The sequence below is a fragment of the Bos javanicus genome, chromosome 5, assembly GCF_032452875.1.
Source record: "Bos javanicus breed banteng chromosome 5, ARS-OSU_banteng_1.0, whole genome shotgun sequence".
Classification (NCBI taxonomy): Eukaryota; Metazoa; Chordata; class Mammalia; order Artiodactyla; family Bovidae; genus Bos; species Bos javanicus.
This window is the reverse complement of record NC_083872.1, coordinates 30,895,691-30,909,620: the sequence shown is the minus strand read 5'-3', so window position 1 is coordinate 30,909,620 and position 13,930 is coordinate 30,895,691. Positions and strand designations below refer to the sequence as shown.

General features: G+C 36.6%; 1 protein-coding gene across 2 annotated transcripts in view; it reads left to right on the top strand.

Moving 5' to 3' along the window:
• The window catches only part of SPATS2 (spermatogenesis associated serine rich 2), a 153,241-nt gene that overhangs the window by 100,533 nt on the left and 38,778 nt on the right, over window positions 1–13,930 (top strand). For both annotated transcript variants that reach the window (XM_061416219.1, XM_061416220.1), the window contains exon 3: window positions 11,621–11,700. In XM_061416219.1, the coding sequence (XP_061272203.1) occupies window positions 11,621–11,700 (80 nt within the window). The remainder of the gene's footprint in view (window positions 1–11,620; window positions 11,701–13,930) is intronic.

Below are 13,930 nucleotides of genomic sequence, written 5' to 3'. Positions count from 1 at the left end.
AGGTTTAGTTTTTTAGGGAACCTCTATACTGTTCTCCGTAGTGGCTGTACCAATTTAAATTCCTACCAACAGTGTAAGAGGGTTCCCTTCTCTCCACACGCTCTCCCAACATTTATTGTGAGTGGACTTTTTGATGATAGCCATTTTGACTGGTGTGAAGTGATATCTCACTGTAGTTTTGATTTGCATTGCTCTAATAATTAGTGATGTTGAACATTCTTTCATATACCTCTTGGCTATCTGTATGTCTTCTTTGGAGAAATGCCTATGACTTAACTTCTGTTCCTGAGTATACTCAAGAGAAATCCATTTCCAGGTACACCAAGAGACAGGTACATGAATATTCAAAACAATATTGATTGTACTGGCCAGAAACTATAAGCACCCCTGTTGTCCTTCATTAGCAGATTAGATTTAACAATGGAAAGGTCCGTCTAGTCAAGACTATGGTTTTTCCGGTGGTCATGTGTGGGTGTGAGAGTTGGACTGTAAAGAAAGCTGAGTGCCGAAGAATTGATGCTTTTAAACTGTGGTGTTGGAGAAGACTCTTGAGAGTCCCATGGACTGCAAGGAGATCCAACTAGTCCATTCTAAAGGAGATTAGTCCTGGGTGTTCTTTGGAAGGACTGATGCTAAAGCTGAAACTCCAATACTTTGGCCACCTCATGCGAAGAGCTGACTCATTGGAAAAGACTCTGATGCTGGGAGGGATTGGGGGCAGGAGGAGAAGGGGATGACAGACGATGAGATGGCTGGATGGCATCACTGACTTGATGGACATGAGTTTGAGTGAACTCCAGGAGTTGGTGATGGACAGGGAGGCCTGGCGTGCTGCCATTCATGGGGTCATAGAGAGTCGGACACGACTGAGCGACTGAACTGAACTGAACTGAATCATGCAATAAAATATTATTTAGCAAAGAATAGACTATATTTACTTGTAAGAAGACACATGATCTTACAGGCATTGTAAAGGCACACACACATAAAATATTCAATTCCGTAATTGTAATTTCATATATAATAACTCCATATGTTTCACAATAAAAATTTTTTTAAAGAATTTACTAAGACAGATGGACTTAAACAAGTGTGCTATTTAGGTAGTATGTTTCTTACATTCAGAAGTATAATACTAAAATCTAGTGTCCACTTTGTGATAATTGTAACAACTATTTAGAAATAGAAGTGTTTATAATAAAAGTAGATTATTGATCCATAAGTCATTTTAAGAAAGAAAAGCTGACATATTTAATTCTTATTTGCACGAAGGTTAATGAATGAAGAATGACAGATTTTGCAGTGCTATATATTATGAGAAAAGTCATTATTTTGTTGGAGACCGAAGTATGTAATTAGATTTGTCTTGTTCATTTCTGTAGTTTGAAGTATGGGGATGAGTTGGGATAGAGAAGGAGGACATTCACTATTTTACAGTATTAAAAGGAACATCCACAGCAAAATCTTTTATAATGACAAGTAGGATGTCTCTTAAATCTAAATAGAAATTAGTTCTACCACATAGGAATTCTAAAAAAATTTGCTCCTCCTTACTCTCCTTCAACTTCTCAGGAATTCTGCCAGTTAGTGTGCACTGATCTTAGTAACTGAAGGTTTGTTTTACTTTTAAACATCATAGTTCATAAGTGTTTTAATTTTTTTGACTTATGGAATTGAGTTTCTTTCCTGGATTAGCTGGCAGAATTCTTGAAAATCTGAAGGACCAGGAGGAGCAAAAAATAGTTTAAAAAACAAAAATAAAAACCTATGCGTTCAACTCACCCAGTTCCTGTCTTAAACCCAGAACTATGACATATATTGTAAGGACATCCAAGAGTGATGATTCCATAAAATAGAAGAGCTATTAACTGAAGAAATGTTAGCAAAACCTATAAAGAGGGTTTGACTTGTAAGAGAGACTAAAAATAGGCCCTTAGTAGGGGAAAGTATGTTTTTCTTTAGACGTAATGTTTTTCTTCAGACTCAGCTCACACAGATGCATATTAGAAGACTTGATTTATTCACAGACTGATTTTCGGGTTTTTGGATTATTTAGTTTCCTTGATTATACACACAAACACACATTCACACACGTTTTTACTGGCTATCCATCTTTTAGACACACCACAGTTTATTTTTTACTTTTACAAAGGGCAGGAAGAGATTAACAAATGGAAAGATGAAACTCAGTCAGTCCTTCTCACTACTTGGAAATAAAGAAAAATTTAGCTAGATATTTTACTTTTTATTCTATTTTAGTGCCACTTTACTTAAAAAAAAAAAAAACTGAAAGTTGGCTATAAGCAGATATCAAAATAATTGCCATGTGGCTTCATAATTTTCTAAATAGCTATTTGAATTCATGTAATCTGTGGATTTATGTACAAAGTTTTGCAAATAAAATATTAGTTCAGAGATAATGTAGAGTCAGCACGTAATGTGTACTGTCATTGAAGATTTAGCTGAGTTCTTTTTTTTTTATCATCATTTTTAAATGCTTTAATCTTTTCAACTTATGAAGTTAAGTTTCTTTTTTGAAACAGTTGGCAGGATTCTGAGAATCTGAAGGACAGTATGGAAAAGGAAATAATTTTTTAAATTACGCATTTTATTTCATATATGGGAATACTATTTCCAGACTAATAAGAGATGGCATTGAGACAGAAGAGGTTGGACATTAAAATCAATATTGTTGCCTCCTGGCTATTCTCTAGAATATATCACTAAGAAAATTTTGACAGGTGGTGGGCTGAATTGCCTATCTTCCATTCAACCAGCAAACCTTTTAAATAATGAGACCATTCAAGAACTTTTGGAACTTAAAATATAGAAGCTTATTCTGTTGTATCTGCCTAAAACCTGGGAAAATCTACTAGTAAGAGTAAAGTAGAATTTAATTTCTTGCTTAATAAAAACCGTGACTTTCCATCAAGCTCTACCTTGAAAAATCAGAACTTATTTTAGATGTTAGGAAATTTCCCAATGTAAATGTCTATAAAAAAGAGGCACAAAATACATCAGAATGTAGTTGAAGAAGCATTCAGAGGAGCAAAGAAAAAAATTAATCAGCTTTTAAGCCTAGATGACTTGCTTAGGAATTCCCTGCTGGTCCAGTGGTTAGAACTTGTGCTCACCGCCGAGGGTGTGGGTTCATTCAGTCCTTGCTTGAGGGGAGCTAAGGTCCCACAAGCCTTACAACAAGGGCAAAAAACAAACAAAACAAAAGACTAGATGATAAATGTCAGCAGAAATAACAGAAAGGTAGAAAGCTGTTTTCTTTCATGAAGGACCCACTTAGCAGATTGGTTGTTAAAGTATGGGTTTTCCTGGACATTTAAGCTACATTAGTTATCTGAAATGGCTAAGAAGACCAGTTGATGAGACCCCTTACAACCTACTAAGAGTATTTTTTATGCTAGGCCATTGTCAACTAGGATGGAGGTTTCTTAAATAACTTTTAACAACTTCATATATTTTAAAAATGTTAGCATTTCAGAAAGCTACAACAGTACACTATAGTAGAAATATGTAAAGCAAACTAGAAATCTTACAGAATAGCACTTTGACATAGTTGCCTTTCTTAATTTCCCATCTCTGATTTGCTTCCCTTCTAAACCTGATTCCCCTTTATTTATACATAATCCCCCCACCTTTTAAAATTGGTATCTTATTTCTTACACAAAACAGTCATAATTCTTCCAAGCTTAGGTGGTAAGTTGACAGAAGAAAGAATTACCACCTAGGAAGCTAAAGTTAGTGGCATCTTCAATTCTGAAGTTGTGAGTACACTCCTAGGCGCTAGCAGTAGTGCCTGTGACAGTTCTTTTCCTTGCACTCACATTTGTATAATATAACCCCCATCCCTATGTGTGCCATTAGTTCGTGTGAAGAAAGTGAACTCCACCATGTGGATTATTCTCAAAATTGGCATGAGAAAAAGCAATTGCAAGAGACTAATTATTTTCTTTTAGGTGGTTGAATACTAAGGAGAACTTCAGATTCTTTAATTGTTCATGAGATAACACTTCTGGTACGTTGCCTCTGCTTTTGAGTTTGCTTTTTAATTTTTAAGAGGGAGTTGATACAGTTTGAGAAAATATGACAAGTGATTATCACACTTCTTAGGTTGTCTAGGGTTCTTCACCCTTGGTCTTACCTGCATTTAATTGGCTCTTAAATGTATGGTCTGTCTTTGGCCATGGTGAAATGTGAATAATTTTGTTATCCAGCTTGTTTCATGTATGTATGAGGAATATCAGGGAGTAATAACAAAAATCTGAGATCCTTGGAAGAAACATGATATACCGCCTTTTTGTTGAAATAATGCAACTTGAGAACTAGTATATTTGATGAATTACAGCACTAATGGATAGCATAAAACTTGAACTCAGTCTGTGATTCTGCAGTAGGTTTCTTACTGCAGACTTTGGGTACAGAATAGTACCATAACTGATTTTTCTCATCATTGTAAAGTTAAGAGAAGTATTTTGGAAGAGATCATATTTCCATCTTTCTCTTTGCTTGTCGGATCGGATAATACAGTAATTTATCATCGTGTCAGTGAAAAAATACATAAATAATCTAAAACAATAGGTTTTTAGTTGTTAAATTCAAAGACACACATTCAGTAACCCCTGTGAGAATCCTTAGACTTACTCCATGCCTGGGAAGCTCCTACTATGCTTCTGTCTACTGTAAGCACCAGGAATTTGGGGGGACAAGTTTTTCCATGAAAGAAACAATCTTCTCATTGATAATCAGATTGAATTCACTTAGTTCTTTCAGGGAGCCTTACTGTGTCTTCATAATATTAATTCTGCTAAATATTTTTAGGTAGAACACCAAGTAGTAAAGCTTTTAATAAGCCCCTCCTCATTTGTTATGGTGGGGGTCTAGTATGTGCATTTGTTGTTGTTGTTCAGCCTCTTAAGTCGTGTCAGACCCCATGAACTGCAGCACATCAGGCTCCCCTGTTCTTCACTGTCTCCCAGAGTTTGTTCAGATTCATGGTTATGCTGTCTAACATCTCATCATCTGCCACCCCTTCTCCTCCTGCCCTCAGTCTTTCCCAGCATCAGGATCTTTTCCAGTGAGTTGGCTTTTCACATCAGGTGGCCAGAGTATTGGAGCTTTAGCTTCAGCATCAGTCCTTCCAATGAATATTCAGGGTTGATTTCCTTTAGGATTGACTGATTTGATCTCCTGCAGTCTATGGGACTCTCAAGAGTCTTCTCCAGCACCACAGTTTGAAAGCATCAATTCTTTGGTGCTCAGCCTTCTTTATGGTCCAATTCTCAAATCTGTAAATGACTGCTAGAAAAACTGTAGTGTTGACTATACAGACCTTTCTTGGCAAAGTGATGCCTCTGCTTTTTAATACACTGTCTAGATTTGTCCTAGCTTTACTTCCAAGGAGCAAGTGTCTTTTAATTTTGTATCTGCAGTCATTGTCTGCAGTGATTTTGGAGTCCAAGAAAATAAAATCAGTCACAGTTTTCACTTTTTCTCCATCTGTTTGCAATGAAGTGATGGGACTGTATGCCATGATCTTAGTTTTTTGAATGTTGAGTTTTAAGCCAGCTTTTTTACTCTCCTCTTTCACTCTCATCAGGAGGCTCTTTAGTTCCTCTTCACTTTCTGCCATTAGAGTGGCATGGAATTGTATCATGATAATTATATCTTCAGTTATTTAAGGAGCCACCATATAGCTTTCCATAGCAGTTGCATCATTTTACATTCCCACCAGCAATGTATGACTGTTCCAATTTCTCCACATCCTCACCAATACTTGTTTTCTCTCTTCCTTTCCTCCCTCCCACTTCCCTCTGTCCCTTCCTGCTTGTCTGCCTTTCTTCCTGCCATCCTCAGAGTTGCAAATATAATCAGAACTTTTAACCAAATTAATTATGAAAATACAGTATGTTCTTCAGGTTAAATTATTAATTAAAAACAATTAGACTGTGTTTCAAAGTTTGTTGAGATATGTGTTCAGTTATAAGGAAGACATAGATGTCCAACAGACACATAAAAAGGTGCTTAACATCACTAATCAGGAAAATGCAGCCCAAACCATAATGTGATACTACCTCACACCTGTAAGAATAGTTACTATTAAAAAGACAAGAAATAACAAGTGTTGGCCAGGAAATATAGAACTATTCATCAGTTTGGCTTCTGGTTATGTATCCAAAGAAAGCAAAAACATTTACTTGAAAAGACACATGCACCCCCATGTTCATTGCAGCATGATTTACAATAGCCAAGATATAGAAACAACCTGAGTGTCTTCATATGGTGGAAGAATGGATAAAGAATGTGGTGTGCATTTATACAATGGAATATTATTCGGCCATAAAAAGAAGATCTTGCCATTTGTGGCACTGTAGATGGACCTTGAGAACATTATACTGAGTAAAATGAGTCAGAGAATGACAAACCGTATCATCTCACTTATATGTGGGATCTAAAACTTACAGAGGAAAAGAGCTCGTAGATACAGAGAACAGATTGATAGTTACCAAAGATGTTGGGTGGGAGGAGGGCCAAATGGGTAAAGGGGATCAAAAGGTACAAACTTCCAATTATAAAATAAATAAGTCCTAGGAACATAATGTATAGCTCGGTGACTCTAGGTAATAATACTGTATTGCTAAGAGAGTATATCTTAAAGTTCTTATCACAAGAAAAAAGTTTCCCTTAACTGTGTATGTTGATGGATATTAACTAGACTTTTTGTGATCAATTCACAGTATATACAAATATCAAATCATGCTACATACCTGAAACTACATAATATAATGTGTTATATGTGTGTGTCAATTATACCTCAGTTAAAAAAAAGAAAACCTTTTCAAGTCTGATTTGATACATGTGATAGTCAGACTCAGGTATTTCTATGTTGTCCTCATTGCAACAACTTTTGCCTGATTTTTGAAGCCAGTGAAAACAATATGTTTTCTAATGTTTGCAAATATGTCAGTGATACCGTAAATAGCATACTTTACCCACTAAAACTAGTGTTGGTCACTCAGTCGAGTCTGACTCTTTGCGACCCCTGAATTCTAGCTGGTCAGGCTCCTCTGTCCATGGAATTCTGCAGGCAACAATACTAGAATGGGAGCTATTCCTCCTCCAGGGCATCTTCCCATCCCAAGGATTAAACCCAGGTCTTCTGCGTTGCAGGCAGATTCTTGACCATCTGAGCCATCAGGGAAGCCCGCAAAATGTTCCTAAATGTGTGATATTTGAAATAATTCCAAGGAACTTGTGAGATGGTTCCTGATAGAATGAAATAGATGAGAATCTCAAGGGTTCCTCATATCCTTTATGAATCTTGCCTGAGTATAATATTTAACTTCAGTTTTTTTCTTTGAAAATTTATAATCTTCTATCATAGGGTAGGTGCAAAAGAATGAGATCTTACCTCATTTACTAACAGTGGAATTAAGTAAATCTTAGGCTTTATTTGCATGAAAAAAATAGGAGAACTGTTAAATCACTAAATATTGTTGGTGGGAATTAAAGTTTATTTTCCCTATAATATTGAGAGGCACTTAAGCTCTAGTTCATTGAAGGAGGGTTTTTTTAATCTACTTGAGTTTGTTAGTGTAAGTAAAAAGACAGTATTAGCTGGTGAATAGACAAGATGTTAAATTATTGCTTTCCCATTTTGGCAAACTCATGATTTAGAATATAAATACAAAATGGGCATTTGTACCCCGGGAGGCCGACCTGTCCAGACTGCAAGTCAGACTACAGGTTTCTTGCCTTGGGCTTCTGGTTGAGTTTGGTTGTTGGGCAGCATAAGGCAGGAGACCAGAGGCAGGGAGGAGAGTGAGATAGGAGTATCTGTTCCCCTAGTCTTTCCCTGAAGGGTCACTGTGGGCTTACTGTGTCCTCTGATTAAAGGACTGTTATCCTATGGCCATCTCCACACCAGATGAAACAAAGATGAAAGAGGCCTCTGTCTCCGGATTCCAGTAATTGCTGCTCCCTCCTTACCGTCTTTAAAACCTCCAGTAGCAATATACATGGCTATTCTTAGCCAGGGAGTACTGTGCTCTCTCTTGTGGTTTCCCTACTCCCTACCAGCACCTTCGAAAATAGTCCCTTCATTAAACTCTCTTCACATTTCCCAGTCTCAATGTGCTGTTTGTTTCCTGCTGAGATCCTGACTGAAATAGCTTCTGTATGTATTTTTAATCATTATCCCAACTGGTATGCCAGATAAACTCTAATAATACTTAGGCTAATTTGGGGGAGGTGATCGCTGAAAGTGTTTGCAGAACTACCCTTTGTTTTCATTGCGCTTCATTTCATCTAGCATGTTGTTAAATGGAAAAAAATAAAAGGTGTTAGATGATGTATAAGAAGTTAGTGATACCAATAGCTTATTTAAATATACGTCCCAAAATGCTGTTTTAAGTATCCCCTCATGGGATGGGATGGGGTGGGAGGTGGGAGGGGGGTTCAGGATGGGGAATACATGTACACCCATGGCTGATTCATGTCAATGTATGGCAAAAACCACTACAATATTGTAATTAGCCTCCAATTAAAATAAAAAGAAAAAATAATAAAATTAAGTATCCCCTCTTAAGAATCTGCTGCCAATGCAGGAGATGTAAGAGATATGGCTTTGATCCCTGGGTCAGGAAGATCCCCTGGAGAAGGAAATGGCACCTGACTCCAGTATTCTTGCCTGGGAAATCCCATGGACAGAGGATCCTGGTGGCCTACAGTCCATAGGGTCTCAAAGAGTCAAACACAACTGAGCGTTTAAGCACCTTTCCTTAAAAGAGATTGGTGGTTGGATTCTTCGCTAAGATTACTGATGTTCTTTGTATCATCTCAGTGCTCATTAATGTGTCTTTGAGAGAGAGTACAGTTGACCCTTGGATAATATGGGGGTTAAAGGTGCTGACTGCAGCCATGAAATTAAAAGACGCTTATTCCTTGGAAGAAAATTTATGACCAACCTAGATAGCATATTGAAAAGCAGAGACATTACTTTGCCAACAAAGGTCCATCTAGTCAAGGCTATGGTTTTTCCAGTGGTCATGTATGGATGTGAGAGTTGGACTGTGAAGAAGGCTGAGCACCGAAGAATTGATGCTTTTGAACTGTGGTGTTGGAGAAGACTCTTGAGAGTCCCTTGGACTGCAAGGAGATCCAACCAGTCCATTCTGAAGGAGATCAGCCCTGGGATTTCTTTGGAAGGAATGATGCTAAAGCTGAAACTCCAGTACTTTGGCTACCTCATGTGAAGAGTTGACTCACTGGAAAAGATTCTGATGCTGGGAGGGATTGGGGGCAGGAGGAGAAGGGGACGACAGAGGATGAGATGGCTGGATGGCATCACTGACTCGATGGACGTGAGTCTGAGTGAACTCCGCGGGAGTTGGTGATGGACAGGGAGGCCTGGCGTGCTGCCATTCATGAGGTCGCAAAGAGTTGGACACGACTGCGCAACTGAACTGAACTGAACTGAAAGGTGCTGAGCCCTGAGTGCAGTGGGAGATACTTCCAGTTGGGCCTCAGTGTCCACAGTTCTGCATCCCTGGATTCAACCAACTGCAGGTTGTGTATGCTGTAATACTTACCATTGAAAAATATCTGTGTATAAGTAGACCTGGGCAGTGTTCAAAGGTCAGCTGTACTTAACAGCAGTCAAGTTATATCATCTGGATAACCTAAAGCAATTCTGAAAAGGTTGAGCAATAGTATTTTGGCTGTGTAAAATTTTCATCTGTGTATACTATGTTTCTTTGCAGTTAATAAAGATAATTCAGTGTTAACAGTATTAGGTCATTATCTAGAAAATTCAGGCTTTAAGTATTGAGTTTGTGTAAATGTAATCTGATTTTTCCTTTGGGTAACAATGATGAAACTGCCAGTATTACAGAGGTTAAAAGTTAATTCACAATTCAATGGTAATTGGCAAGTGTACTTTCTCTTGGAATGACACAGGCTCTATTCATATCCTCTTTTCTACTTTTAGAAACAAAATACTATTATCATTCTAACGTATAAATTATCAATCTTCTGTAGCACTAGGAGGTATTATATAAAACACAGGATAAAGATTGAGCTATAAAAGAGGCTTTAATTAAAACACATCTGTAATAATACTAAAAGAATTTGGAAAGTGTACTAAAATATTACTGTATTTTTTTTAAATTTTATTTTATTTTTAAACTTTACAATATTGTATTAGTTTTGCCAAATATCGAAATGAATCCACCACAGGTATACCTGTGTTCCCCATCCTGAACCCTCCTCCCTCCTCCCTCCCCATACCCTCCCTCTGGGTCCTCCCAGTGCACCAGCGCCAAGCATCCAGTATCGTGCATTGAACCTGGACTGGCGACTCGTTTCTACTCCCATCTTACTCTGTTCAGACTGCTCTAACAAAATACCACAGACTGAGTAGCTTATAAACAATAGAAATTTACTTGTTACAGTTCTAGAGGCTGGAAATCTGAGATCAGAGTGCCAACATGGTCTAGCTAGGGCCTTCTGGGTTGCAGACTTCTCGTTGTGTCCTCACGTGGTGGCAGAGGTCTCTATGGAATCTTTTTAATAAGAGCACTGATCCCATTCATGAGAACTCTGCTCTTGAAGGCCTCACCTACTAATACCATCACTTTAGGATTTCAGCGTTGAATTTGGAGGTGAAAATACAAATATTCAGACTATAGCAACCCCTCTTCTCAAATTTTCCCCTTTTTCTTGCTTTGTTGAAATTTGAACCCCCAAAGTACTCTCAACTATGGTAGCTTGGATCTGCAATGTTGATACCATTTGAGAGTAAAAATCTCAGGCCACACATCAGACGCTTGAATCAGAACCTGCTATTTAACTTGAGATTCCCCCAATGACAAGTATACACATCAGAATTTGAGAAGCACTCTAGCTATTTCCTAGGATCACATCTCCTTAGAGTAAAACAAAGTTATCAAGTGTAAAAGCTGAGGTAATTTGTTGATCATATAGTCATGGGTAAAGAAACATTAAATTCACAGATAGCCTTTTCTTTTTAAGTACAAACTGTTTTCTATAATTTCTTACATTGAACTGAGTTTTCCCATTTATGCTATTAATATAAACACTGGTACATTGCTTTATCATATATTGGGAACACAAGCAAATATATTTATGAAATTCATAGTCCTAAGAATGTGACGTGTGTGTGTTGCAGTCTAAAAGATGGAAAGTACTTTTATGTGTTGTTATTATTAATGTTATAGAAGCTCTCATTCTCACATATTCAGATTTGTTAGTGTTAAATTTTACCTTGAGGTATTTACGTATAGTATTTTTAGAGGGCCTTTTATATTAGGATAGTTAAAGATATCAAGGATTACTGTACAGTCTAATATAATTGATTTCAATATTTTTCTCAAGCTGTGATAATTTCTACTAAAATCCAATTTAATTGCACAATTTGAATGCAAAGGTAGTTATCAGTTATATAATAGAATTTGCAAAATAACAACTAAGTTCTATTTAGTTATTAGCTGTTTATGAGAGAAAAGCAGCTAGTATTGGCCCTTACATTTTGCAGGCTGTTATGTTAGTTTTGGATCCTGAATATATTTTTTCCTTCTCATTCTTTCAGATTCATCAGGATTCATTTTTGATTTGCAGTCCAATACTGTACTGGCCCAAGGAGGAGCTTTTGAAAACATGAAAGAAAAGGTATGTCTAGTTACTGTGGATAGGAAACTTGAATGTCTTGTTAAAATTTAGGTACTAATAAAATCATTGGCTACAAACTCATTAAGAAAGTGAAAATTAAGAACAAAACTGTATGAATGCCACTGTATATCAGGGAGTAACTACAATGAAGGTTTTGAGGAATCAGAGCCTGTAAGTATGAACAATTTTCTTTACATGTATCCGTATACATATATTTATTCTAAATTCTCTTGGACATCTTAATTAATACAACAGTATGTATATGGCTAAGTGTATATCTAATTTGCTAACATTCTTTAAGGAATAGTCTTGAGTAGGATCGTCCCATTCACTTGAAGAGGATTTTTAAGACCAGGAGACTTTAGAGCAAGAAGAGTTTTCTAAGTAAGGTATCTTTGGAAGGGAACCCGGTTGTCTTTAATAATATAACCCTTAATGAGCTATATTGAGAAAAAACATAGAACAAAAGCTTTATATGTGTTCTTCATCTCATTTAAAAAGTAAATCATTGATTCTGGAGTCATAGATACATATTGGTTCAATAATATAAACAATGTTGCATTTTCAGTTATGAGAATTTTACCTTTATCATTAAATCTGTAAGTTTTGCCTAAAGCCCATTTTCTAGTGATCATGGTAATTTTTTGCTCATCTCAAAAATGTATATTATAAATTCACGCTCTTTGAATTATAGATGATATACCGTCCCACTTGTATAGTTTTATACTTTATCATTGTTCAATTAAGCCTGAAACAAAAATGTATAGAATGACATGAAAGCAAGTATACTAAAAAACACTTAGGTCCTAATACAGATTCTGCTAATAACTTGAACAAGATACTTTGCTTCTCTTCATCTGTAAAAGGGCTTCCTTTTCAAGCAATATGGCAGACTAGATATCCTGAAAATATTTCTAATGTAAAATGCTTAAAAATACAGAATGAAAATGATATACATCATTTCCAGTGCATAGCCAAGGAATTCCCTGGTGGTCCAGTGGTTAGGACTCCATTTTCATTGCCAAGGGCCCAGATTTAACTCGTGATCTGGGAACTAAGAATCCTGCAGGCTACATGGTGTGGCCAAAAAAGAAAAAAAGCATAGCTGAACACAAGAAGGGAAATCCCTAGGGCCAAAAATACAGGAGAAACTAAAAAGCTGAGTGGTAAGCCTGAACTAGCTAACTCTGATATGTTTTGCCAGTCTCAGTAACAAATGTGTTTTTACCACACAGGCCCCACATTTAGCACAAAGCTTGTCCTGGGTTAAAAATTGAAACTGAGATCTTATATAAGGTTGAGATCCGGAAAATGTTTCATCTTCAGGGAAAGGTAAACTAGAACAAATCTTCCCACTGACTTTGAACACAGTATTAATATTCTTACTGGAAATGTTCAGAGGAATGTAGTGAAAATGAATTCAACTTTTTTCATTTGTAGTAATATTATATTCTATAATTATTTTATGAATATTGTAGAATAAAGCAAATCAAGAAATATGTTAATGTTTTTAAGAGCTAAAAAACTTTCAGTTTAGAGAAGAGAAATACATGTTTAAAAACCATTTTATAAAAAGTCTTTTGGGAATTCTCTAGGTCCACTGGTTAGGACTCCGTGCTTCCACTACAGAAGGCATAGGTTCAGTCCTACATGCTGCATGGTGTGGCAAAAAAAAAAAAAAGTCTTTTAATAGTATATTTAAACTGATGGTGTCAGTATAAACTTATGTTGTAAAAACCAAAATTTCCTAGTTCTGTCCACTGAAAGGACCTAGAAATAATCACATCCTAGTATTAGGTTGGTGCAAATGTAATTGTGGTTTCAGACCATGAATTTTAAATCATTACAACTAGGCTCAAATGCATCTTTAGTCAAAATAGGAACCATTACAATCAACACATTTTTGCCAACAAGAAGTAAGCTTGTTTTTTTTTATAATGTAAAAATCCATGATTCAGGAGTCGATGAACTGTTGGAAAGGGTTTTCTGCCTCTTGCTTGTTATGGAAGCATTTTCTCTGCAAAAAGTTGTCAAGATGCTTGAAAAAGTGGTAGTTGTTTGGCAAGAGGTCAAGTGAATATGGCGGATGAGGCAAAACTCCATAGCCCAATTCATTTAACTTTTGAAGCAAATGTCGGTTGTGCGAGGTGCATTCGGGTGTTGTCATGGAGAAGAATTGGGCCCTTTATGTTGACCAATGCAGGCTGCAGGCATTGCAGTTTTCAGTGCA